A 27,161-nucleotide genomic window follows, 5' to 3' on the forward strand; every position below is an offset into this window, starting at 1 on the left:
CAATTGCACCATGCATGTGAGGTATCACCGCGAACGTCAGATCAAGGGCAATAATTTTAGCAGTAGACCTCCTCTGTAAATCAAAGTGGTAACTTGTAAAGGCTTTTAAAAATGTATGTAGTTTGTTGCCGCTGCACGGTTGTGCGCAATTTTAAAGCATATCGTGTTTGGTATCCATGTAGATCATCTTTTATATTATAGCAAACATTTGGGCAATATAGCGTGTTTTAGTGCATTAAAATTCAAAATTGCGTTTGAAAAAAAAAAAAGTGTGTTGTGTGCTCCTGCGGTCCGTCCGTCCCCGTCCACCTCCGATGCTCCTCTGGTCTTTGTCCATTCATAGCTCAGCATCGTAAACTGTGTTTACGATGCTGAGCTATGAATGGACAAAGTCAGTGATCACTGACTCTTTCCATTCAGAAAATTAAGGAGCTGGTAAAAAAAAGACATACTTCCTCGGTTCTCCATCCTGAAAGATCTGGGAGAGGTAGGGGCGGAGGAGGGGAGGGGCCAAGGGAGCACATGGAGGGGGGACCAGAGGAGCATCAGAGGTGGACGGGGATGGACGGACCGCAGGAGCACACAAAAGGAGGACAGGGAGGGGGAGGGGGGAGAACCAGAGGGGCACACAGAGCGGGATCGGAGGCGGATGGAGGAGGGGACCGGAGGAGCACACAGAGGGGGGTCGGAGGTGGACGGGGGGGCCGGACCGTAGGAGCACACAGAGGGGGAATGGAGGAGGACAGGGTAGGGACCGGAGGAGCCCACGGAGGAACACCGAGGAGGACATAGAGGGGAGCTGGAGGAGGATACAGGGGACACTCAGGGATGATCGGAGTGGCCGGGGAAGTTATAATTACTGATCTCCCTGAGAGGCTTTCAATAAAGCAGCTGCAAGCCGCGGAGGGAGAGGACGAGAAGAGGCTGCCAGCTGCTTTATTGAAAGCCACACAGGGGGGACCGGTAATTATAACCCCCCCCCTGCATCGATCATTCCTGAGTGTCCAAGTATCGGACTAGGCATTGGTAGCATTTGCAGGAGTACAAGTATTCCTGCAAATGCTCGGTATCGTGCAATCCTAGCTTAAATCCAATAAGCATTCAATATGGCTTGGAGTTGGACAATATGCAGAAAAATGCCATTTTATTCAAAATTCCCACTTGCCTAATAATTGTGCACACAGTGTAGATACTTTGACTAAATTTTCCAACCTATCAAGTTTTTAAAAGTGAATGTGTCTAAATCTTTAGCATTACCGGATAGTTTGAACAAGCCAGGGCATACGCTTTGCGTGTCAAACAGGCTTATATACAGTGGAATGGACTCTGGACCGATGTCCTCAGGCAGGTGTCCGCCAATGACAGCCAAGTTGGAATCACAGGGGATGTAGTACAACAAGCAGACCGGAACTCAGATATCCTTAGGTATGAAGAAAATATCGAAGAAGAAAGCAAAAGGGGACCATAGTGTAATTCCGTAAAATAAAATTCCTCGACGATCCCCACTGTTGCCTATATCGATTTTACACCAGCGCTGTTTTTATCTACATTTATGTGAGTGTTATCCATTTTATTAAATTCAATTTTATTTTACGGAATTACATTATGTTCCCCTTTTGCTTTCTTCTTCGATATTCTCTTCATACCTGTGGATATCGGAGTTCCGGTCTGCTTGTTGTACTACATCCCCTGTGATTCCAACTTGGCTGTCATTGGCGGACACCTGCCTGAGGACATTGGTCCAGAGTCCATTCCACTGTATATAAGCCTGTTTGACACGCAGAGCGTATGCCCTGGCGTGTTCAAACTATCCAGTAAGCCTCCCCTTTATCCGGTGGTGGTTCTTTTTAGATATGTGCACACTGAAATATTTTGTTTCGGAATTTCGTTTTCGTCCGAAAAACAAATTTATTTAGTTACTCCCGAAATTAGTTTTCATTTATTTAGTTTTTTGTTTAAAATTGCATTCGTCCGAAAATCCAAATTAAGGTCGAATCTGTCATTGAAGGCTTATGGTGTCTGTCGAATGTTCAAAGAAGATTCGACGGAGCAGCTAAACTGTACGACGTCGAATCTTCTTAGAACTTTCAACAGACACCATAAGCCAAAGTATGTGTGTACTTAGTTCTAGCTATTTTACTGCTCCTCCTCTTTGCTTACAATCAGCCAATAACATTCATCATCATCATCATCATTATTTGTATTTATCTTTTCTCCCCTACGTCGAATCTTTTCTCCCCTACGTCGAATCTTTTCTCTCTATGTAGAATAATGTTGGACTAATAGAGTTAAGGTTAGGCACATTTGACCACAGGTTTGATGGACACAGATTGTTATTTTCATCATTATGTTGAATCTCCTATCTATATCGAACTGTTGTAGCAACGAAAATGAAAATAAAGCATTTGTTTATGTCAGATCTTTCATTTTTCGGATTCTGCACTTTCGTTATCGTTTGTTAAAATGATAACGAAAATACCTGAAATTCGGACGAAAATGCATTCGGACAAAAACGAATGCACATGTCTAGTTCTTTTCACAATCAGATTCATCCACTGTTTGCAAGACTTATCCTCATCCAGACGGGGAATCTATCCACACTTAATACTGTTTATGGACACTTTTGTTATATTTTTTTGAGTTCCAGTCTGTCTGTTGCATCACACTCCTTGTGATTCCATACTGTTTGCAAACTGTATTCAGACTGGGAATGTATTTATTTACATTTATTATCACTTATGGACACCTCTGAGTGACTTTCTATATCAATTTATTCACCATTCATTTATTATATCTATATTTCTCATTTTAGTGCTGTTTAAGATTCACATATGTACATTGCATTAGGCACGTTATTTTTTAGCGCTACACTTTGTTAATTTTGTCTGGTATACCATTATTTTCATATGTGGTGTGTTAGCTGCTGATTTCGGAGCAGCGCAGAATTATTTGGTTTCTATTTCTAAATCTTTAGCATTACCGATTAATTTTCCCCTTTAGAATTAGAAAATCTTAAAAGCAATTTCCCATTCGCTTGGTCTTCTACTACAGTTCCATATTTAGGAATCTCCCTCTCAGCCAGTTATCATAATCTATTTCAATATAATTGTCCTCCATTAGAGGATAACATTTACCAAACCCTTAAAATCTGGATCTCATTTCATCTTTCTTGGGAAGAATAACTGCTTTAAAATGAATATATTACCCAAATGACTACATCCTTTTTAGAGCACTCCCTATTTCACTATCTAAAACTTATCCTTCTAAACTTCAATCAGCCATTAATAAATTTATATGGAATTATAAGCCCCCAAGATACTCTACAAAAAATGTATACCACTCATACAAATCTGAAGGTTTAGGACTCCCACAACTATGGGTATATATTGTTACTCCTAGACTAACACAATAAGCCCAATGGAACATTGGGAACCTGAAATTCCTGGTTATTATTTTACCTCTCAGGTCTCCTTTGGGCTAATTATATCCCAATGTGTTCTATCGCAACTCGTAATATAATAGTATCGCAATCTCTGAAATTAAGTGTAAAAAAAGACAAGAATTTGACATCCAATCCCTTACCTGGAGCCTCTTTCTTGGGAGATCCTAGAGCTTTTTTTCCTCCCCACACGTTTTCCAGTGGTGGGTAGACAATAAAATGATTAAGATGATAGGTGTTTTTTTTTATAATCATGTACTTTCTGCCCTTTCATTTATTACAAGAACTTAAGGCAGTTTCCATTTCATTACCCCAAAACTATTTAGAAATAAGACTTTTCTATAATACCCATTATACTAAACCTCAGCTACCTCCTTCACTATCTATGAACATATATGTCATAAAACCCCCAGAGGAAAAAGGTCTTATTTCAATTTCATATAATGATCTCAATGCTTCTACTTTAGAAGAAAAAATTACTCTATATATGTTAAGATGGGAAGCTGAATTGGATTTACAATTTTTTTTTCAAGAGTGGGGCTCTATGTAGCCTAATCTTTGTAAATGTTCAAAATCCTTAACAATACGTCAGACAGCAGTTCAATTATTTACAAGATGGTATTACACTCCATCTCACCAACATAGGTTTTACCCAAATGTGTCACCATGTTGTTTTAGAGGCTGTTCCCTTCCTTGTACATTTTTGCATGTCTTCTGGGAATGCACACAATCAGCTCCCACATGGAAAGAGATCTTTACTCTAGTTAACACTTTAGCAGGCAAAGAAGTAACCCTAATGCCACATACACACAAGCGGACTTTCCGGCATACTTGGTCCGGCGTACCGGAGTCTGCCAGACAATTCGATCGTGTGTGGGCTCCAGCGGACTTTGTTTTCTCAAAAGTTTGACGGACTTAGATTTGAAACATGTTTCAAATCTGTCAGATGGACTCGAGTCCGGTCAAAAAGTCCGCTTGTCTGTATGCTAGTCCGACTGACAAAAACCGACGCTAGGGTGGCTACTGGCTATGAACTTCCTTGTTTTAGTCCGGTCGTACGTCATCACGTAGGAATCCGTCGGACTTTGGTTGATTGTGTGTAGGCAAGTCCGTTCATTTGCAAAGTCCGTCGTAAAGTCCGTTGAAAAGTACGCCGGACAAAGTCTGCCGTAAAGTCTGCTCGTGTGTACGCGGCATCACATACAATAACTGCCTATTATTTTGAGGCATTCCAGATATATCCTCATCTCTAACAAACCTCATACATGCTCTATGTGTAACAACACATGGGGCAGTAGCCCTTCAATGGAAAACTACTATATTTCCCTTTCTACATATTATTGCTAGGATTGATGAAATTCTGATTATGGAAAAAAATGTTATATACTAAACATGAAGAAATTATTCAATCTAAAATGAGATCATTGGTTTCTTTACACTCTTTATTTTGTACCTTACTTTGTATAGTTAATTTTTGTTGATTCTTGAACTGAGAAGTAACAAATAGACATCTAATTTTGGTATCTTACTTAAACTAAGATATACATAAAATTTTAGTATTACAAAATATATATATATATATATATATATATATATATATATATATATCTTTTGTTATATTTATGTTCTACAACTGTTATGCCGCGTACGCACGGTTGGATTTTCCAATGGGAAATGTTCGGATGTGAGCTTGTTGTCAGAAATTCCGACCGTGTGTAGGTTCCATCGGACATTTGCTGTCGGAATTTCCGACAACAAACGTTGAGCAGGTTCTCAAATTTTCTGACAAAATCCGTTGTCGGAAATTCTGCTCGAAATCAAGCAGAAGAGCCGCACTGGCTATTGAACTTCATTTTTCTCGGCTCGTCATACGTGTTGTATGTCACCGCGTTCTTGACATTCGGAATTTCCGACAACAGTTTGAGCCAACATCCGTCGGAAAAGAAATCCACGGTGTTGTAGTCAGAAAATCATATCGTGTGTACAGGGCTTTACTCTTGTGTTATTATGTAAAACTTTTTCCAATAAAAAAAAAAAACTGTATATATTATTTAAACTTATGACACAAATACAGAGTAGATACAAACATTGTGTGTATCAGTTTCTTCTTATATTCTTTCAAATGCTACTAAAACCAAGACATGCAACAAAAATAATAATAATGGGATCCAGAACTATAGACAGCTGAAGTTAAATGCAAGATTTTACCCTTGCAAGCTCAGGGGGCAGGACCAGCCTTGGCTTTTATAGAGAAAGTTAAGATTTGCACAAAACTTCAGCAGCAAATGTATTAACACATGGTTTGCACTGACAGGTTATTTTAAAATATTTTTGTCTTACATCTGTGTTTAAAACATTCCGAGATTTTAGTTCCTTCAGGAGGGCCCGGGTGTCCATGTTCTCCAGGATGTGGATCAGATCATCTCTGTAATACTCGTATATCCTCCCCAGCGATGGATCATCATACACAGACAACTGCTGGCGGAAGGTCCTGATGTTCTCTACAGAAACACAGATTTTTTTTACAGGATTGTGGGTTTACCTCAGAACTCAAACTATCATGGGGGGGGGGGGGGATTTGTGTGTATATGCATAATATAATATATATTATATATACACATATATATATATATATATATATATATATATATATATATATATATATATATATATATATATATATATATATATATATATATACACACACACACACACACACACACACACACAAACATACATACATCACACACAGTATCTTACAAAAGTGATTACACCCCTGACATTTTTGTAAATATTTTATTCTATCTTTTCATGTGACAACGCTGAAGAAATGACACTTTGCTACAATGTAAAGTAGTGAGTGTACAGCTTGTATAACAGTGTAAATTTGCTGTCCCCTCAAAAAACACACAGCCATTAATGACTAAACCGCTGGCAACAAAAGAGAGTACACCCCCTAAGTGAAAATGTCCAAATTGGGCCCATAGTGTCAATATTGTGTGGCCATCATAATTTTCCAGCACTGCCTTAACCCTCTTGGGCATGGAGTTCACCAGAGCTTCACAGGTTGCCACTGGAGTCCTCTTCCACTCCTCCATGAGGACATCATGGAGCTGGTGGATGTTAGAGACCTTGCGCTCCTCCACCTTCCATTTGAGGATGCCCCACAGATGCTCAATAGGGTTTAGGTCTGGAGACATGCTTGGCCAGTCCATCACCTTTACCCTCAGCTTCTTTAGCAAGGCAGTGGTCATCTTGCAGGTGTGTTTGGAGTTGTTATGCTGGAATACTGCTCTGCGGCCCATTCTCCAAAGGGAGGGGATCATGCTCTACTTCAGTATGTTCCAATACAGGTTGGTATTCATGGTTCCCTCAATGAACTGTTGCTCTCCAGTGCCGGCAGCACTCATGCAGCTCCAGACCATGACACTCCCACCACCATGCTTTACTGTAGGCAAGACAAACTTGTCTTTGTACTCCTCACCTGGTTGCCGCCACACACGCTTGACACCATCTGAACCAAATAAGTTTATCTTGGTCTCATCAGACCACAGGACATGGTTCCAGTAATCTAAGTCCTTAGTCTGCTTGTCTTCAGCAAACTGTTTGTGGGCTTCCTTGTGCATCATCTTTAGAAGAGGCTTCCTTCTGGGACGACAGCCATGCAGACCAATTTGATGCAGTGTGTGGCGTATGGTCTGAGCACTGACAGGCTGACCCCCCCACCCCTACAACCTCTGCAGCAATGCTGGCAGCACTCATCCGTCTAATTCCCCAAAACAACCTCTGGATATGACGCTGAGCACGTGCACTCAACTCCTTTGGTGGACCATGGCGAGGCCTGTTCTGAGTGGAACCTGTAATATTATTATTATTATTATTATTATTATTATTATTATTATTATTCAGGATTTATATAGCGCCAACAGTTTACGCAGCGCTTTACAATATAAAAGGGAGACAATACAGTTATAATACAATACAATACAATACAATAGGATTAAGAGGGCCCTGCTCAGAAGAGCTTACAATCTAATAGGGTGGGGCAGGTGGTACAAAAGGTTGTAACTGTGGGGAATGAGCTGGTGGAAGTGGTAGGAGATTAGTTGGAGACGTGATGGGCTTTCCTGAAAAGATGAGTTTTCAGGGATTGCCTGAAGGTAGCAAGAGTAGGGGATAGCCGGATAGATGGAGGTAGCGAGTTCCAGAGGATGGGAGAGGCTCTGGAGAAATCCTGGAGACGAGCATGGGAGGAGGAGATGAGAGAGCTTAAAAGCAGGAGGTCTTGAGAAGAGCGGAGAGGTCGATTTGGGTGATATTTGGAGACAAGATTAGTGATGTAGCTTGGGGCAGAGTTGTGAATGGCTTTGTATGTTGTGATTAGAATTTTGAATTTAATTCGCTGGGTGATTGGGAGCCAGTGTAGGGATTGAAGTAGAGGGTTGGCAGACACTGAGCGGTTGGTAAGGTGGATAAGTCTGGCAGCAGCATTCATGATAGACTGAAGAGGGGATAGCCTATGGAGCGGTAGGCCAATGAGAAGGGAGTTGCAATAGTCAAGGCGAGAGATAACAAGGGAGTGAATGAGGAGCTTGGTGGTTTCATTTGTTAAAAAAGGGTGAATTTTAGAGATGTTACGGAGGTGAATTCTACAAACTTTTGACAGCGATTGGATTTGAGGCTGAAATGACAAGTCAGAATCTAGGATTACACCTAGTACCCTGGCGTGAGGGGAGGGACTGATGGTTGCATTGTTGATTTTGATGGAAAAGTCATGGAGGGGGGCACGGGCGGGGGGGAATATTAATAGCTCAGTTTTAGAGAGATTTAGTTTAAGGAAGTGGTGCGACATCCATGCTGATATGTCAGTTAGTAAGTTAGTAATGCGAGAGGAGACTGAAGGAGTGAGGTGAGGAGTAGACAGATAGATTTGGGTGTCATCAGCGTATAAGTGGTATTGGAAGCCATGGGCAGTTATTAGGTGACCAAGGGAGGAGGTGTAGATAGAGAAGAGAAGGGGTCCAAGAACCGAGCCTTGGGGGACCCCCACAGAAAGGGGCAATGGAGAGGAGGAGACAGAGTTGTAGGTGACACTGAAGGAGCGCTGTGATAAATAGCCAGAGAACCAGGATAGAGCAGAATCTCGGAGGCCAAGGGAATGTAGTTTATTGAGAAGGAGCGGGTGGTCAACAGTATCAAAGGCCGCAGAGAGGTCAAGTAGTAGGAGTATGGAGTACTGCCTGTTGGTTTTAGCAGTTAGTAAATCGTTAGTGAGTTTTAGTAAGGTAGTTTCCGTGGAGTGCTGCGAGCGAAAGCCAGACTGTAAAGGGTCAAGAAGGTTATTTTCATTGAGGTAGGAGCTAAGACGGTTGTAGACTAAGCGTTCTAGAAGTTTAGAGGTGAATGGGAGTAGTGAGATGGGTCTTAAGATGTTTAGGTCGGTAGGGTCCAGTGAGGGCTTTTTAAGAATGGGAGTGATCTGTGCATGTTTTAGAGGGGAGGGGAAAATGCCACTAGAAAGGGAGAGATTGAAGATGTGGGTGAGGGAGCATAGGATAGAAGAAGAGGGTGACCGTAGTAGTTGTGAGGGAACAGGATCCAAGGGACAATTGGTTAGGTGGGCATCCGAGAAAATTTTTGTAACCTCTTCCGTAGTAGCCAATTCAAAAGAGAGGGTTGAATGTGCTGCTGGGCAAGGTATGATGGGTGGGGAAGACGTACGCACAGTGGAGATGTCCTCACGAATTGCATCGATCTTGTCTTTGAAGTGATTGGCAATCTCTTGGGCAGTGAGTGAGTTAGTGGGTAGAGGGGGTGGTGGACGAAGCAGAGAGTTAAAGGTTGAGAAGAGCCGACGGGGACTGGATGACAAGGAATTAATAAGAGAGACAAAGTAGGCTTGTTTGGCAGCATGGAGGCATGAATTGTATCTTAGAAGGGCAGATTTATATAGGGTGAAGTCTTGCAGGCATTTGGTTTTACGCCACAGTCGTTCAAGAGCACGGCAATGTCTCTTGAGATTTCTAGTGTTGTCAGTTTGCCAGGGTTGTAACGGTCGGGGCCTAATTCTGTGTGTGGTTAGAGGAGCAAGTGCATCTAGTGATGATGAGAGTGAACTGTTGTAGACAGAAGTGGCCAGGTCAGGACAGGACAGGGGAGAGATTATGTCATATAGGTTGTCAGTAGCAGAATAGAGAAGAGAAGGGTTAAAGTGGCGAAGGTTTCTACAAGTAATTGTTTGCTGCTTGGAGGGATGGGTGGTTGGAGGCAAGGATACAGTGAAAGTAATGAGGTTGTGATCAGATAGAGGAAAGGGGGTGTTGGTGAGGTTGCCATTAAACCGCTGTATGGTCTTGGCCACCTGCTGCAGCTCAGTTTCAGGGTCTTGGCAATCTTCTTATAGCCTAGGCCATCTTTATGTAGAGCAACAATTCTTTTGTTCAGATCCTCAGAGAGTTCTTTGCCATGAGGTGCCATGTTGAACTTCCAGTGACCAGTATGAGAGAGTGAGAGCGATAACACCATATTTACCACACCTGCTCCCCATTCACACCTGAGACCCTGTAACACTAACGAGTCACATGACACCGGGGAGGGAAAAATGGCTAATTGGGCCCAATTTGGACATTTTCACTTAGGGGTGTACTCTTTTTTGCCAGAGGTTTAGACATTAATGGCTGTGTGTTGAGTTATTTTGAGGGGACAGCAAATTTACACTGTTCTAGAAGCTGAACACCCACTACTTTACATTGTAGACAAGTGTCATTTCTTCAGTATTGTCACATAAAAAGATAGGATAAAATATTTACAAAAATGTGAGGGGAATACTCCTTTTTGTGAGAGATAGATATAGATAGAGATATCTCTATATATTTATCTTGTGAGAGATAGATATATAGGAGATATATTTTTATATTAATAATAATATTTTTTTTCTCAATGATAGTTTGAGCCACTAGCAAAAATCACTGTGTTCTCCTGGCCAAGATGGCTTCCCCCTGCCGGGAGAACACAATGCCTCCATGGGAGAAATTCCCTCCATCACTCCATCTATGGCTGGCTTAAGGTACTATGATTTAAACGGTGTTAGCTGTTTAGCATACTTTAGGGAGAGGGATCTGCAGTTATAAAGTTAGAGCCTGGAGTTCAGCTTTAAAGGAGAAAAGAGTAGAAACCTGTTACCTAAGACCCCTTTCACACTGAGGCGTTTTTCAGGGTAGAAATAGCACATGTAAAGCGCCTGAAAAATGTCTCCCCTGCAGCCCCAGTGTGAAAGCCTGGGTGCTTTCACACTGGAGCAGTGCACTTGCAGGACTTTAGAAAAAGTCCTGCAAGCAGCGTCTTTGGGGCGGTGGAGGAGGGGTGTATACACCGCTGCCAAAACACCCTGCCCATTGAAATGAATGGGCAGAGCTGCCAAAGCGCCTGCAAAGTGCTTTGCCAGTGGCACATTTTAACCCTTTCTTTGGCTGCTAGCGGGGGTTAAAAGCACCGAAAACTAGCGACGTTTTACCGTTAACATGGCCCGCGGCTCAGTGTGAAAGGTCTCTAAGAATGGTAATTCAGTCCCCTTATGTAAACATCGAGTTTAACATTACACTGATAATACTTGCATACAATATATGTATCTAAAATGAAATAAATAAAATATAAAGACATTGGGCTCCATTCACAAAAGTGGTATTGTTCCCTTTAAAAAAAATGCAGTAAAATAGCACTCAGCATTGTCCAAAATAGTTTTGCCATTCACAAAGAGCTACTAAAATACTGCACGAGTTAATTTATGAAGTGTCCCCGGGCATGCCGCATCTCGGATCGGCAGGAGGGCTCTGTGACTTGCTCTCCTGATCACATGATGGCTGTGTCCAATCACAGCCACCATGTGATGTAAAACAGGCTGGGGGGGCATCAAAGGAAGTGGTATCGCGCAGCTGCATGATCCAGATGTGCCCATGTCCCCCAGAGACAGGGCAACATCGCTCCGCCGGAGGGCTCTGTGATTGGCCCTCCTGATCACATGACGGCTGTGTCCAATCACAGCCGTCATTTAATGTAAACTGTGAGCCGTTGCCAGGAAATTGCCTCTGCTTCTCCTCATACAGCGAGGAGAAGGAGAGGGTATCTGCGAGCTGGGGATCAGTGCGTATGAGTTGTTTGTCCACATCTGCCCCACTGAACATCTGTTCATGATCTGGCGCACATCTGCCACAGCTAATTCCATTGTCCTGGTGCTCCAGGCATTCAAAAATGTGATAGGTACTCAGAAAATGAAGTGTAATTTATGCCTTTAGAATGCCTGATGGTGGTACTTGGATGTTGGGCCTCTGTATGTGGCCGGGCTTTGTAAATGTCTCACACATGTGGTATTCACCATACTCGGGAGGAGTAGCAGAATATATTTTGGGGCATGATTTTTGCTATGCACATGCTATATGTTAGAAATCTTATAAAATTGACACATTTTCCAAAAATTTGTGGAAAAAGATGACATGTTCAAAAGACTAATTATGCCTCCTAGAATATACATTGGGGTGTTTGCTTTTCAAAATGGGATAATTTTGTTGGCGTTTCTATTGTCCTGGTGCTCCAGGGCCTTCAAAAATTTGATAGGTAGTCAGGAAACTAAATGTGTAATTTATGCTCCTAGAATGCCTGATGGTGCTCTCTGCATGTTGGGCCTCTCTATGTGGCCAGGCTGTGTAAAAGTCTCACATGTGATATCGCCATACTCAGGAGGAGTATCAGAATGTATTTTGGGGTGTAATTGCAAGTGTTTATATGCCATGTGTGAGAAATACCTTGTTAATATGAAAATTTTGTGGGGAAAAATAATAAATCTTGCTTTTCCAAACTATTGTGGGCAAAAAATTGCAACCTCAAAAAAACTCACTATCCCTCTTACCAAATACCTTGGACTGTCATCTTTACAAAAAATGGGTCATTTGGGGGATAATTCTACTGTCCTAACATTTTAGGGCTGCACTAAATGAGATAGGCTGTCAGTACATCAGGATTGATCAATTTTTAATGAGACATGTAGCAGAATACATTCTGACCTAAATTTATGATGAAATTAGATTTTATTGATTTCTTTTAAAACAGAAAGCAGAAAATATAATTTCAAAATTTTTACTCTTTTCCGCTTATATAAATCGCAAACAATAAAAAAAACAATGTGACTAAAAATCAAAAGAAAGCTCTATTTATGTGAACAAAATGATAAAAATTTAATTTGGGTACAGTCTCTCATGACTGGGTAATTGTCATTCAATGTGTGAGAGCACTGAAAGCTGAAAATTGGTGTGGGAAGGAAGGGGGTGAATGTGTCAAGTATTGAGGTGGTTAAAGTGCGGACGGCCGTCAAAAACTGTCTATTGACTTTTTTTACACTATACATGTAAATGAGGCTATGACTAAGCATCGAGTATGGTGTGAAACGCTTTAGCTGTACCGTATATGCTGTATCTCCTTCCCTCGTTTCCTGTGTGGAGTGTTGTATGTTTTTGACTCAATAAAAATATGAATTTATTGGAGTGCGGCCATCTAGACATTTCTTCATACCAGATCATCTGCTACATGCAAGGACAGGACCCTCTGTGTGGCAGAGGTGGAACACATAAGGGTGACTACCATGAGCAGTGAAATATTTTGCATATCATTACATATACTGGAGCTAATGTGTTTGGTGCAGTACACCTCCCCACCCCCCCAATAAAATACTAAGCTTCAGCTCTAAGCTTTCAAAAAAAAATATTGTGCATAAAACACATTTGAGAATGCATTTTTAGTACATTTTAGTGTATTATTTACTAGGTTCTTTGTATTTCTCTGTAGGGATAATATAAATAGAAGTTAAAGATTTATTGATGCTTACCAGGTGATTGCCACGGGTTAGACATTTTTATTTCTGAATTGTGATCGGTTCAGTTAGAGCAGAAATCAGTTTGTTGCATACACCGAGACACTGGATAGAATCATCAGACTTCTAATCATCTGCAATGTTAAGTTCAATAACTGTTGATAGAATGATGAAAAAGAATCAATAAGAGCCATGCAACAGTTCTCATAGGATGCATTCACATTTTGTACAATGATGACTATGGGGATGCCATAACCATTCATTTTTAATGGCACCCCAACGTGCATACTGACCCCTCTTGGATTATTTTTTTTTGACAGCCGAACAGGGTTTTTGAATAAGAATTCTGTGCAACAACGTGGGTGAAACACTAAGCTTGCAGCTGTGGCACGGCCCTATTCACAGAAATGGGTCACATTCAGAGAATGTACTGCCCGATAAACATGAAAGGGCCATGAAGCAAAGCATTGGAGGTCACAAAATATTAAAAGGGTTGTAAAGTCTCCTGTGCTGCAGCATCCCTCCAGAGCCCCCCCTTTTACTTACCTGAACCCGATCGTTCCAGCATCGAGGACAGGCACAGCAGCTCCAGCCACTTTCTTGGGTCCTCATTGGATAGATTGATAGCAGCTGTCAATCAAATCCAGTAACATGGGAGCGGGGCCGAGTCCTGCTGTCTGTGTCAATGGACGTAGCAGCAGGACTCGGGGTGCACACGCACAGGTGCCCCTAGGCACCTGGAGCGGCTCTCCAACAGGGCAAACAATGGAGGGGAGGAGCCAGGAGCACCACCGAGGGAACCCAGAAGAGGAGGATTGGGGCCACTCTGTGCAAAACCCATTGCACAGAGCAGGTAAGTATAACATTTTTTTCTCTTTTTTAAACAAGGATACTTTACAACCCCTTTAAAGCGGAGTTCCGCCTAATTTTTTTTTTTTTTTTTAAGTCCTTAGCTACAAATACTGCAGCTGCTGACTTTTAAAATAAGGACACTCACCTGTCCAGGGTGCCCGCGATGTCGACACCCGAAGCCGATCTGTCTCTCCGCTGTTTGGTGCTGCCGCCGCCATCCTCGGTAAGGGAATCAGGAAGTAAAGCCTACAGGCTGTACTCTAAACAATGTTTACAATGTTATTGCAAAGCAACAAAAACAAAGTAACAAAATGTTTACATAGGATCCAAAAAAGACAAAAAAAAATTGTGAAGAGTAGAAGAGGAAAGCTTTATTAGGTTAGGATAATCTAAGTATTAAAGTGGTGTTCCGGCCAAATTTATACTTTTTTAAATAAAAATACCCCTATAATACACAACCTTAATGTATTCTAGTAGTTATTTTATAGCATTAGTTTGTTAAGGGTTCTTGCATAGCAAGACCACTTACTGTTATCTCACATATATATTATTATAGCCAAAATTACCACCCTAACTCCTCCCACAGCTTTTACACTTCATAGACAAGTAATATACCGAAACGTGCGGATTGTTCCCGATTGGTGTGCTATTACTTTGTGGAACGTTTCACCAAATGGTTTATGAAATATCGTCGTTTTTGTGGCGAAATTGGTCACATAGGAATGAATGGCGAAATGTTCAAAACTAGAGTGGGAGGTGACAAAAGCTGACAACCCCATGATCAGCCCAAACATTATGACCACAACATGATCAGCCAAATAATTTATGACCATCCCATGAAAAAAAAAAAATTTAAAACGTAATTTTTGAAAAAAAAAATCATTTTTGAAAGAAAAAAATCATTTTTGAAAAAAGTTCAGCTTCTTCAGCTAATGATGGGACTTTTTTTACTGTTTTACTACTATTTATACTTTTTAAAATATTAAGCTTTTTAACACTTTTCACAGTTACTCCAGCCACTCCAACCACACAACAGTTATTCAAGCCACTCCACCCAGTTACTCCGCCCTCTCCAGTTGTAGAGTCAAGAACACTTCATACAATTTCCCCAGAAATTGTAGCTTTTCTAGTTACTTTATAAACTTCCAGCAGGCCGTGGCCATCTCAAGTGTGGGCATCTGAAGCCGGACTATTTCTTCCTGGATCTCATCCTTCCAGATCTCGCACATGCTCAGTGCAGCACAAGCAGTGTAATAGGTTTCAGGTCAGGTTTCCATAGCAACGGCAGTGTCAGAGGAAGTTGCCGCCCCTTAGCTATGCAAACCTCTCCTCCCCGCCCCCCTCCAGGAACCAGGAAATATACTGCATGTACAGCAAGGAATATTATTCAAGAAATACAGAAATCTGCTGCAAAAAGGTAACAGCTTTAAAAATATACTAATTGTAAACAAAATCATTACTGTGCAGATAGAGATATAGATTTCTGTATATATATATCTATATCTATCTATATCTATAGCTATATCTATCTTTTTAAACACACACACAGCGGCTTTGGATGCAAAGTACTTTAACCACTTCCCGCCCGGCCTATAGCAGATTGACAGCCGGGCGGTGGTTCAGTTATCCTGACTGGGCGTCATATGACGTCCAGCAGGATAACATGGGGGCGCGCATCGCGGCGATCGGTGGAGCCGTGTGTCAGTCTGACACACCGCTACACCGATCTTGGTAAAGAGCCTCCGGTCTGACACACCGCTCCAATCACGGCTGATCACGATGTCAATAGGAAGAGCCTGTCAGACGCGAGTGAGGAAAAGCTGATCAGCGGCTCTCCTGGCAGGGGGGTCTGCGCTGATTGTTTATCAGTGCAGTCCCCCTCAGATGACCACACTGGACCACCAGGGATCGCCACTAGGTCCACCAGGGAAGGAGGCAACATGTGGATGGCCAGGTATGTACCCCATGTCCATCCACATGTGCCCAATGGCACTGATTGGCACCATTATATTGCAGTGCTGCCCAGCAATGCCACCCTTAGGGGCATCCGTGCCACCAGTGTCATCAATGCCACCCATCAGTGTCCATCGGTGCCACCTGTCAGTGTCCATAAGTGCCCACCTATCAGTGCCCATCAGTGCCCATCCGTTGCACCTATGAATGCCCATCAGTGCCACCTATGAGTGCCCATCAGTGCCGCCTATGAGTGCCCATCAGTGCTGCCTATGAGTGCCCATCAGTGCCACATACCAGTGCCACCTATCAGTGCCGCCTATCAGTGCCCGTCAGTGCCACCTCATCGGTGCCCATCAGTGCCGCCGTATCAGTGCCCATCAGTGCAGCCATATCAGTGCCCGTCATTGAAGAAGAAAACATACTTATTTACAAACATTTTTTACAGAAACAAAGAAAAACTTGCTTTTTTTTCAAAATTTTTGGTCTTTTTTTATTTGTTGCGCAAAAAATAAAAAACGGCAGAGGTGATCAAATACCACCAAAAGAAAGCTCTATTGGTGGGAACAAAATGATAAATTTGTTTGAGTACAGTGTAGCATGACCGTGCAATTGTCATTCAAATTGCGACAGCGCTAAAAGCTGAAAATTGGCCTGGGCGGAAGGTGTCTAAGTGCCTGGTATTGAAGTGGTTAAAATATGGGTGGAACTCCGCTTTAACTCCAGAGATAAAGCGATAATTCTCCCGCTCTACAAGACTCTGGTCCGGCTGCACCTGGAGTATGCTGTCCAGTTCTGGGCACCAGTCCTCAGGAAGGATGTATTGGAAATGGAGCGAGTACAAAGAAGGGCAACAAAGCTAATAAAGGGTCTGGAGGATATTAGTTATGAGCATAGGTGTGCGCAGCCTATTGCATTAGGGTGTGCACCCCAAAGCTCAAACACACATGTGTGCGTATGTATATAATATATATATATATATATATATATATATATATATATATATATATATATATATAATATATGTATATTTTATATTTATATACATACGTGCACACTCTAATGGGTGCAGTAAAGAAAAGTATGGTAGCACTCAATGAATGGCAGAACTGGTCAGAAGGATATAATTCCCATCTTCCTGCCAGCACAGAGAGGGATAATGCTAATGCGCACAGGGTGATTAGGGTGTGCCAAGGCACACCCAGCACACCCCCTGCGCGCGCCTATGGTTATGAGGAAAGGTTGTGAGCACTGAACTTATTCTCTCTGGAGAAGAGACGCTGAGAGGGGATATGATTTCATTATACAAATACCGTACTGGTGACCCCACAGTACACAATAGGGATAAAACTTTTCTATGAAAGGGCATTTAAAAAGACATGGGGCCATGTCGTACAGCAGCAGTTTTTTTTCTTTTCGGAGAACGGTTTGACATAAATAACATTGCAGCACACAAAAAAAAAAATAGTGAAACATGCAATCTTTTTCATATCATGCGCATGGGATAGCATGCATTCCCACATTGTAGCAATCTGAAAGGAACTGTAAAGTGGTTGTAAGCCTCAGGCATGAAAAATCAACAAAGTATATCCCTCTATAGTGTGCACTTGTGTCATTCCAGAGCACTAAGGCTTAATATACATGGGACATTTTTACATCCTCTCCAGAACGATTTAACTTGACAGATAGTAACCCACGTTTAAAATGTTCATTTTGCCGCATTTACATGCGGGGGGGGGGGGCGGCGAACAACCTGCCTAGGTCTTTCGGAATTGGTTTGCCAAGATATGCAACAGTAATGCCCCGTACACACGGTCGGACTTTGTTCGGACATTCCGACAACAAAATCCTAGGATTTTTTCCGACGGATGTTGGCTCAAACTTGTTTTGCCTACACACGGTCGCACAAAGTTGTCGGAATTTCCGATCGACAACCACGCGGTCACATACACCACATACGACGAGACTAGAAAAGGCTGGTTCAGAACCAAGCGCGGCACCCTTTGGGCTCCTTTTGCTAATCTCGTGTTAGTAAAAGTTTGGTGAGAGACGATTTGCACTTTTTCAGACTCGTGGCTTTCAGATCGTTTTCTGCCGTTCAGTTTGTGCTTGTGGGTTTGTATCTGCTCTTCAGTGCGTGCAGCAAGTTCCGCGTGACTGACTTTAAGTAGTCATTGTATTCTTGTTCGTTCGGTACTGGTTTTCAGGTCGCTCTTCACAGGCCTTGCTGTTCTTCAGTGCGTTCTGTTACTTCGTTCTGAGCAGCCGACCGTTTTCTAGCCATGTTTCGTATGCGTACTCCTCGTAGAGTTCGTGCTGTGCGGGGGCTTGGTGTTGGGGTCCTGACCTTGACACAAGTCCAGTCCATGAACAGGGTGAGGAGGAGTTCATGGACCAAGAATTGGTTGCTTCAGCGTGACCAGTTCTGTCATATGCCTTTGCTCCGTGAGATCCGTGAGAATAATCCTGATGATTTCAGGAACTTTCTCAGGATGACGGACCCCGTATTTCACCGTTTGTTGGCTTCGCTGACCCCCTATATTAGCAGGCAGGATACCTGCATGAGGCAAGCCATCACTCCAGAGCAGAGGTTGGTCGCTACCTTGCGGTATTTGGCCACAGGGAGAAGCCTGCAGGACCTCAAGTTCTCGACAGGCATCTCCCCCCAGGCTCTGGGGATCATTATCCCAGAGACCTGTTCTGCCATCATACAGGTCCTGCAGAAGGAGTATATGAAGGTAAGATTTTTATCCTTTTATATCACATTTTATTGTATTGAATGTTTGCTAATATATTGTATTTCTTCCCTCATTCCCTAATTACCATGATTGTAATATGCTGTGAATGTCCCCTTTGTCCTCATGCATGCTGGATTTTTATGCAATTATTATTTTATGTCCTTCACACATATTTGCCCTTCAATAACCTCCCCAGCATGGTGTCTCCTGCCCTATATTCACCTCATGTAGTCACTTAACAATGTATTTTATCAGCTCCATAGTAGTGCTTTACCCCAAACACCCCCTAAAATGTTTTGAAAATGTTATTTTTGATTTAAATTCAGGCAGAGTGCCAGAGGCTTTTTTTTGTGGTGTCCCCAAATTTTTTGTAACCCTCCCTCCCCCAACTGCTAAGTCAGCTGATCCCAATTCTCTATCCTCAATCATCTATCTGCTGACTTTGCCAAACCCATACACACTATACCCATCTCTTTACTGGTCAGATTTATGGATGAATTCCCCAAAGCATGTAGTGCAAGGGCCTGCCTGTATACTTTCCAATGGTACTGTTTAAAGTTTTTGTATCCTATTATTATCTTGATAGGTAATAGCAGAATGTCCAAATGTCCTCAAATGTGTACAGTGTGTATTTATATCTTTGTATTATGACACTTCTTACCTGTCCAGTGGTCTGCCAATAGTGTAACTAAGGAGGGGCTGTTCCAAGTAATACCCTGTATTTAGGCATTCATCTCTCAATGAAGTGAAGAGGGTTACCTGTCCAAGAGTTCCCCCCCCTATAATGTTAGAAATGGCCCATGAGAGGGGGGGAGGGGGAATATGATAGGTGTACCTTATACTTTGTTGTTGTTAAATTCCCCTTAGTAAATGCTATCTGAAGGTTGCCCCATAATGTTTGTGTATAATCTGCTTGCCATGTATCTTTAAAAAAATAGTAATGTTTATTGTTTTTTCCTCAACAGTTTCCTTCAACGCCACAGGAATGGCAGACTGTGGCCTCCCACTTTGCCCAGCGGTGGGACTTTCCTAACTGCGGAGGGGCAATTGATGGGAAACACGTCCACATCGTCCCACCACCCAACTCGGGGTCGTACTATTATAATTACAAGGGGTTTAATAGTATAGTGATGTTGGCGGTGGTGTCAGCTAATTACGAGTTCTTGTATGTGGACGTGGGGAAGAATGGCCGGATGTCCGATGGTGGAGTGATCGCCCAGACGGAGTTCTACAGGCGTCTCCAGAATGGCAGCTTGGACTTGCCACCTCCAGAGAACAATGTTGAAGGTCTCCCATTTGTGTTCGTTGCTGATGAAGCATTTGTGCTGGGGGACCACCTGATGCGGCCATTCCCGATGAGGACCCTCACCCCGGAACAGAGGGTTTTTAATTACCGGCTGGCCAGATTATTTCTGACACCCATCCATATGGCGGAGTATAAACTGAACCATATAATACTTGCCTGCTGTGTTCTCCATAATTTTTTAAGAAAACATTCAGCCAACTATGCTGGCTCAGTTGGGCCTGAGGCCGGAATCCCAAATCCATCAACACTGACGGCGCTTGAAAGTGGCCGTCCTGGCTTGCCCTCCCTGAATGCCCGTGATGTCCGGTTACGCTACCTGGAGTTCTTTGCGGGTAGGGGGGCTATCAATATGCCAGACAATCTGTGACACCTTTTTCAAATAAAAAACAACCAAAAGAAATTCTTTGTGGACATTTACTGCTTGTGTTTGTTTTAGCTGACCCTGACAGAAATGTGTTGAGTACAGAAAATGTCGTGATTGGGTAACCTTATAAAAAACACTGTTGGCTGGTACTTCCTAAATGCAAAAACACATTTCACTACAAGTGCACTTGCAACTGCACTGAACCTGCACTTGTAGTGCAAAGTGTATTTGCCCTTAGGAAATAACCCCCATTTTTGCATAAAACAGCAATTACATCACCCCAAAAGTGTTGTAGTGTTGAGACAATAATCCACACATTCTTGAGTAAGGCACTTTTTTTACCTGCACAATCACATGTGCATTTACCAAAGGTTTTTAAAACAAACCAACATGTTTGTTGTATAACAATGTTTGCAGTAGCATTATCAAAAATCTAAATATCCATTTCAGATAAAACAGGCCTGTGTAAAACCAACAAGAAAGCCAAAAAACTTGAACTTACAAAGTTCACATATGGTAAAACCTGAAGGCTATATCAGACATCAGTATTTAGGAACTGGGTTTTATATAGCGTTCAGATGGGGGGAAATCACCCCTGGAAAAGCCAAATTTGGAAGATGCACACCAATTTACGAATGTCAACATGTGCTATCTGCCATCAGGGGGGATCAAGGGACGTGTTTTGGGGGAGCAAGCCCTTCCTCAACGCTATTTTATAATTGAGGAAGGGGTTGCACCCCCAAAACGCATCCATTGATCTCCCGTGATGGCAGATAGCACATGTTGGCACACTGTGTGCATCCTCCAAATTTGGCTTTTCTAAACATTGAAAAAATTTTGGTAAGATTGGACCACAATAAAACAGGTGATTTTGTGGGGTTTAAATTCGCCCCAAAACATCAATGATGTTATTATTTTTTTTAATAACATCACTGATTTGTTGCTGGATGTTTTGCAATTGGAGATTACACCCCATGATCTCCCCGATCAGTATCTGGGCACTTTCAGATGTAAAGCGTTCTGGATCACGATCACCTAAAAAGAGATAAAGAACAAAAAAATAGGTCTCAAAAATCTGCCACCATCCATCTCCTTTACCTGAGCCTGTGGTCGCAGACACTCACCTCTTGTGGTGCCAATCTCCACCACATCTTCTTCTTCCTCCTGCTCAGCTTCTTGGGTTGGTATTCCCCTTCTTCCAGAGGGGGGGGGGTCTCTGGTCTCCTGGGATGAGGGGTGTCCGAGTCTTTTCTCCCCTATGTAAAACAAAAATGGTATAATTAGCACACAGATATTTGATGGCAGAACTAGAAATAGGAAACATTGCTTGGAAGTGGGGTACAATTGTCTATTTTAGCCGAGTTCCAAGATGTATATTTTTTATTGCCCTTTGTCAAGCTGCAATACTTTACCTGTTTAGTACAAGCTTCACAGATGTAGCCCCCCCTATAGTGTACACTGGAGCATCCCACACTAGTGCTCCAGTGTCCAGATGTGAAAACAGCTGCTCATTGTCCTCTCCTTACACACAATCTAGTTTGCATTTCATTCTAGTAACAAACCCATCTACACAAACAAATATTTGGCATCCAAGTAGGCCCCCAAAAATGTGTGAAAATGCATATGGCCTAAACAATGGTGTTCTAGAGGCCGAAAGAAAAATGTTTGATACGAACGAATAATGGGCCCATGAACATTAAAGTTGACCTTTTTAAACGTTACAATTAATAAAAGCATATGGAGCAGAACGAACGTAATAAAGACAGAAAGAATAGGAACACAGCACAACTACTTACTTTTTTGCAGCTTTCTCCGGATCTTTCGGTACTGCTCTGGCTCTCTCAACTGCAGGTCCGACCACCGATTCCTGAGCTGATCTTTAGATCTTCGTTCCCGAAATTCCGCTCAAGACTCCTGACCACTTTCGCCATGATTTTGGCCTTTCGGATGTTAGGGTTGGGGTATTTTCCGTCATAGTCGGACTTCCTCATGATGTCGACCATCTCCAACATCTCCCCAAACGACATATTTGTGGCCTTAAAACGTCTCCTTCTGGATCGGGACGTGCCTGGATCCGGGCTTTCCTCCTCCTCCTCCTCGTTGCTAGAATTAGCACGCACCTGTTGTAACTCCGCCATCATGCTCTTCCCCCACTGCGCCGAACGAAAAGGGGCGGGGAATACACTAGAAAGAATGTCAGGGGCGGGCGGAGTTACACGCATGCGCAGTGTGTATAAAGCGTAACACGCGTGCGTATTACGTACGATCTGTGAGCGGAGGAAGGAGCATTGGACGCGCCGATCGTAAGAACGAAGGTAAGAGACAAACTTGTGCCTATACTGCTTCTAGATTGAGGCCTATATTGTAACAAGATTAGGAGAGTTTTGTCTGACATTAGGCTTTGTCTTGTGTTGTGTCTTGCAGTGAACATGGATATCTTAATGAAAGACAATTACTTCATGTCAGTATTCATAGAGATGCTAAGTGAGCTGCCCTGTCTGTGGGAGATTACCCACCCACATTTCAAGAACCAAGCAAAGAGGAAGGCAGCACTGGAGCAATTGTGTGAAATTGTGAAGCAGGTGATCCTCACGGCAGACATCACCTATTTAAAGATTTTCATTGGTGGCCTGAGGAGCACATATCTGAGGGAGCGCAAGAAAGTCCTGGATTCACAGAGATCCGGAGCAGCAGAAGATGACATCTATGTCCCCAGGATGTTGTACTATGACAGGCTGCACTTTCTGGCAGGCCAGACTGAACCCAGGCCATCCCTCTCCAGTCTTCCTTCCACGCTTCCTTCCCCCCTGGCTGAGGCTTCTGACGCCCAACCTGGGCCTTCCAGACCACATGTAGAGGAGCCCAGATTGAGCCAGGTATAGCATTCCTCTAAATATTTCTGCTTGTCCAATCAATGATGTTAACTAGATGTTAGTTGGGAGTACTAATTTAGGATTGTGATTGATGATGCAAAAACTAAAACTATGTCCCTTTTTCATACACAGGGAAGTCTCAGCCAGGAGGTGGCCGGGCCGAGCCGGCTGGCTGATATCAAGGTCCCTCCACCCCCCCGAAAACAGAAAGTGGCAGTAGGAGGAGTACCCTAGAGGAGACTGCTATAGCATTCTTTTGGAGGGCTACAGAGGTCCTGGGAGCACCCCACACCATGCAGGAGAACATTGCTGCCTTCATAGCCTACAAAATGCAGAGGATGGAGGAGGGCCAAAAAGCCATGTGTGAGGCCCTCATATCGGAGGCTCTGGAGAAAGGTATGAGGGGCCAAATTACACCTCACACACATCTTTGGGATGGTCCTCCTCCTCCTCCTGCAGGTCCTCCTCCTCCTCCTCCCTCTCCTCCAGGTCCTTCTAGTCCTCCTCCAGGTCCCCCCAGTCCTCCTCCTCCTCCAGGTCCTACTCCTCCTCCAGGTCCTCCTCCTGCCACATCTCCAACTGCACAGCCACAGCCATGAAGGAAGCGTGGAAGGAAGACCAGACAGTGATTGCCCTGGGTTCAGTCTGGTCGGCCAAAAGATGCAGCCTCTTGTGGTACCACAGCCTGGGGACACAGATGTCATCTGCTGCAATCCGGATCTCTGCAAATTCTGGACCAGACTGCCCTCCCTTACATATGGACTCCTCAGGCCACCAATTTTGATGTTGAAGAATTGATGTCTGCCGTGGGGGTCCCAGGCTTCGCTAATTTCTCATGTTGATCCAGTGTTGCTTCCATCTTTGTTTGGTTCTGATCCCTTAATAAAGGATTATTGTTTTGAATTATACTCTCCTATGTGTTTTACTTCAAAAAGGACCGTTTGTTTGTGAGGATTCAGGTACAATTCAAATATACAATGTGAAATGAACAAGGGACACCAACAACAAACAATCTCCTTGAGATTAAATAATAAAAGATATCAATGGTGTTGGGGTAACTTGACACACAAAACACACCCAAAAATATTCTGGAGTAAAAATAAAAATAACATTGAACAAAGATCAGCCTTGGAAAAAATCCAAACATTAAAGAAAAAAAAGGCTTAAAATCCAAAATAAAAAAAAATAAAAAAAAATTTAACTGTCAGATGTGACAACTAATAACAATATATTCAGGGAATCCCACTAAAAAAACACAAATAAAAGTTTGCGAGAAGTGTGTGTGAATATGAGCAGCAAAACGACTTAATTCTTGTCACATTATAAAGAAGAAGAGAGTGCGCTGTATTAAACCATTTTTAACATTGCAACGTGACGAAAGTGCTGTATCCATTGCGAACGCTAAGTTTACCAGAACGAGCTGTCCCGTGTCGGAATTTCTTCTGAGCATGCGTGGCACTTTGTGTCAAAACGTCACTTCCGCCCATACCTCTTAAAAGGCACATTTTTCTGTCATAGTTTCAAGTGCCAATTTTTTTTTTTATTATTGCATTTAAGTCCAAATATGAGATCTGAGGACTTTTTGACCCCAGATCTCATATTTAAGAGGACCTGTCATGCTTTTTTTCTATTACAAGGGACCTTGTAATAGGAATAAAAGTGACCCAATTTTTTTATTTTTTATTAACCAGTTGCCTCACGACGATATACGTCGGCAGAATGGCACGGGCAGGCAGAATCACGTACCTGTACGTGAACTGCCTCCCACGGGCGGGGGGTCCAATAGGACCCCCCCCCTCGGTGCCGGTCGGCATTTCTCCCCCGGTGCCGGTCGGCATCTCTCCCCCGGAGATCAGAGGTGAGGGGGAGGCCATCCATTCGTGGCCACCCCCTCCTGAAAGCTCCCGGCCAATGAAATCATTCCTCTGCTGCTGTATAGTAAACAGCAGCAGAGGAAATTATGTCATCTCTCCTCGGCTCAGTATTTTCTGTTCCGGCACCAAGGAGAGAAGACATCCGAGTGAGTGCACAACACACACACACACAGTAGAACATGCCAGGCACACATTACACCCCCCCATCACCCCCCGATCAACCCCCCCCCCGTCACTCTGACACCAAGCAGTTTTTTTTTTCTGATTTCTGCATTGGTGTCAGTTTGTGACAGTTAGTGTGGTAGGGCAGTTAGTGTTAGCCCCCTTTAGGTCTAGGATACCCCCCTAACAAAGTTTTAACCCCTTGATCACCGCCAGTCGCCAGTGTCACTAAGCGATCATTTTTCTGATCGCTGTATTAGTGTCACTGGTGACGCTAGTTAGGGAGGTAAATATTTAGGTTCACCGTCAGCATTTTATAGTGACAGGGACCCCCATATACTACCTAATAAAGGTTTTAACCCCTTGATTGCCCCTTAGTTAACCCTTTCACCAGTGATCACCATATAACTGTTACGGGTGACGCTGGTTAGTTAGTTTATTTTTTATAGTGTCAGGGCACCCGCTGTTTATTATCTAATAAAGGTTTAGCCCCCTGATCGCCCGGCGGTGATATGCGTCGCCCCAGGCAGCGTCAGGTTAGCGCCAGTATCGCTAACACCCACGCACGCAGCATACGTCTCCCTTAGTGGTATAGTATCTGAACAGATCAATATCTGATCCGATCAGATCTATACTAGCGTCCCCAGCAGTTTAAGGTTCCCAAAAACGCAGTGTTAGTGGGATCAGCCCAGATACCTGCTAGCACCTGCGTTTTGCCCCTCAGCCCGGCCCAGCTCACCCAAGTGCAGTATCGATCGATCACTGTCACTTACAAAACACTAAACGCATAACTGCAGCGTTCGCAGAGACAGGCCTGATCCCTGAGATCGCTAACAGTTTTTTTTGTAGCGTTTTGGTGAACTGGCAAGCACCAGCCCCAAGCAGCGTCAGGTTAGCGCCAGTGCTGCTAACACCCACGCACGCACCGTACACTTCCCTTAGTGGTATAGTATCTGAACGGATCAATATCTGATCAGATCTATACTAGCGTCCCCAGCAGTTTAGAATTCCCAAAAATGCAGTGTTAGCGGGATCAGCCCAGATACCTGCTAGCACCTGCGTTTTGCCCCTCCGCCCGGCCCAGCCCAGCCCAGCCCACCCCAGCATCGATCGATCACTGTCACTTACAAAGCACTAATCAAATAACTGCAGCATTCGCAGAGTCAGGCCTGATCCCTGCAATCGCTAACAGTTTTTTTTGGTAGCGTTTTGGGGAACTGGCAAGCACCAGCAGCCTAGTACACCCCGGTCGTAGTCAAACCAGCACTGCAGTAACACTTGGTGACGTGGCGAGTCCCATAAGTGCAGTTCGAGCTGGTGAGGTGGCAAGCACAAGTAGTGTCCCGCTGCCACCAAGAAGACAAACACAGGCCCTTCGTGCCCATAATGCCCTTCCTGCTGCATTCGCCAATCCTAATAATTGGGAACCCACCACTTCTGCAGCACCCGTACTTCCCCCATTCACATCCCCAACTAAATGCAGTCGGCTGCATGAGAGGCATTTTCTTTATGTCCTCCCGAGTACCCCTACCCAACAAACCCCCCCAAAAAAGATATGTCTGCAGCAAGCGTGGATATAGGAGTGACACCCGCTATTATTTTCCCTCCTGTCCTGACAATCCTGGTCTTTGCATTGATGAATGTTTTGAACGCTACAATACACGAGTATTAGCGTAGGGTACAGCATTGCACAGACTAGGCACACTTTCACAGGGTCTCCCAAGATGCCATCGCATTTTGA

General features: G+C 43.4%; 1 protein-coding gene across 2 annotated transcripts in view; it reads right to left on the reverse strand.

Moving 5' to 3' along the window:
• Positions 1–27,161, reverse strand: part of LOC141116953 (NACHT, LRR and PYD domains-containing protein 3-like) — a 291,452-nt gene that overhangs the window by 221,965 nt on the left and 42,326 nt on the right. For both annotated transcript variants that reach the window (XM_073609472.1, XM_073609473.1), the window contains exons 2-3: positions 13,314–13,453; positions 5,780–5,940 (exon numbers count right to left, since the gene is read on the reverse strand). In XM_073609472.1, coding sequence (XP_073465573.1) covers positions 5,780–5,940; positions 13,314–13,338 — 186 coding nt within the window. In that variant the 5' untranslated portion in view covers positions 13,339–13,453. The remainder of the gene's footprint in view (positions 1–5,779; positions 5,941–13,313; positions 13,454–27,161) is intronic.

This window comes from Aquarana catesbeiana, linkage group LG13, assembly GCF_042186555.1.
Source record: "Aquarana catesbeiana isolate 2022-GZ linkage group LG13, ASM4218655v1, whole genome shotgun sequence".
NCBI classification, from domain to species: domain Eukaryota; kingdom Metazoa; phylum Chordata; class Amphibia; order Anura; family Ranidae; genus Aquarana; species Aquarana catesbeiana.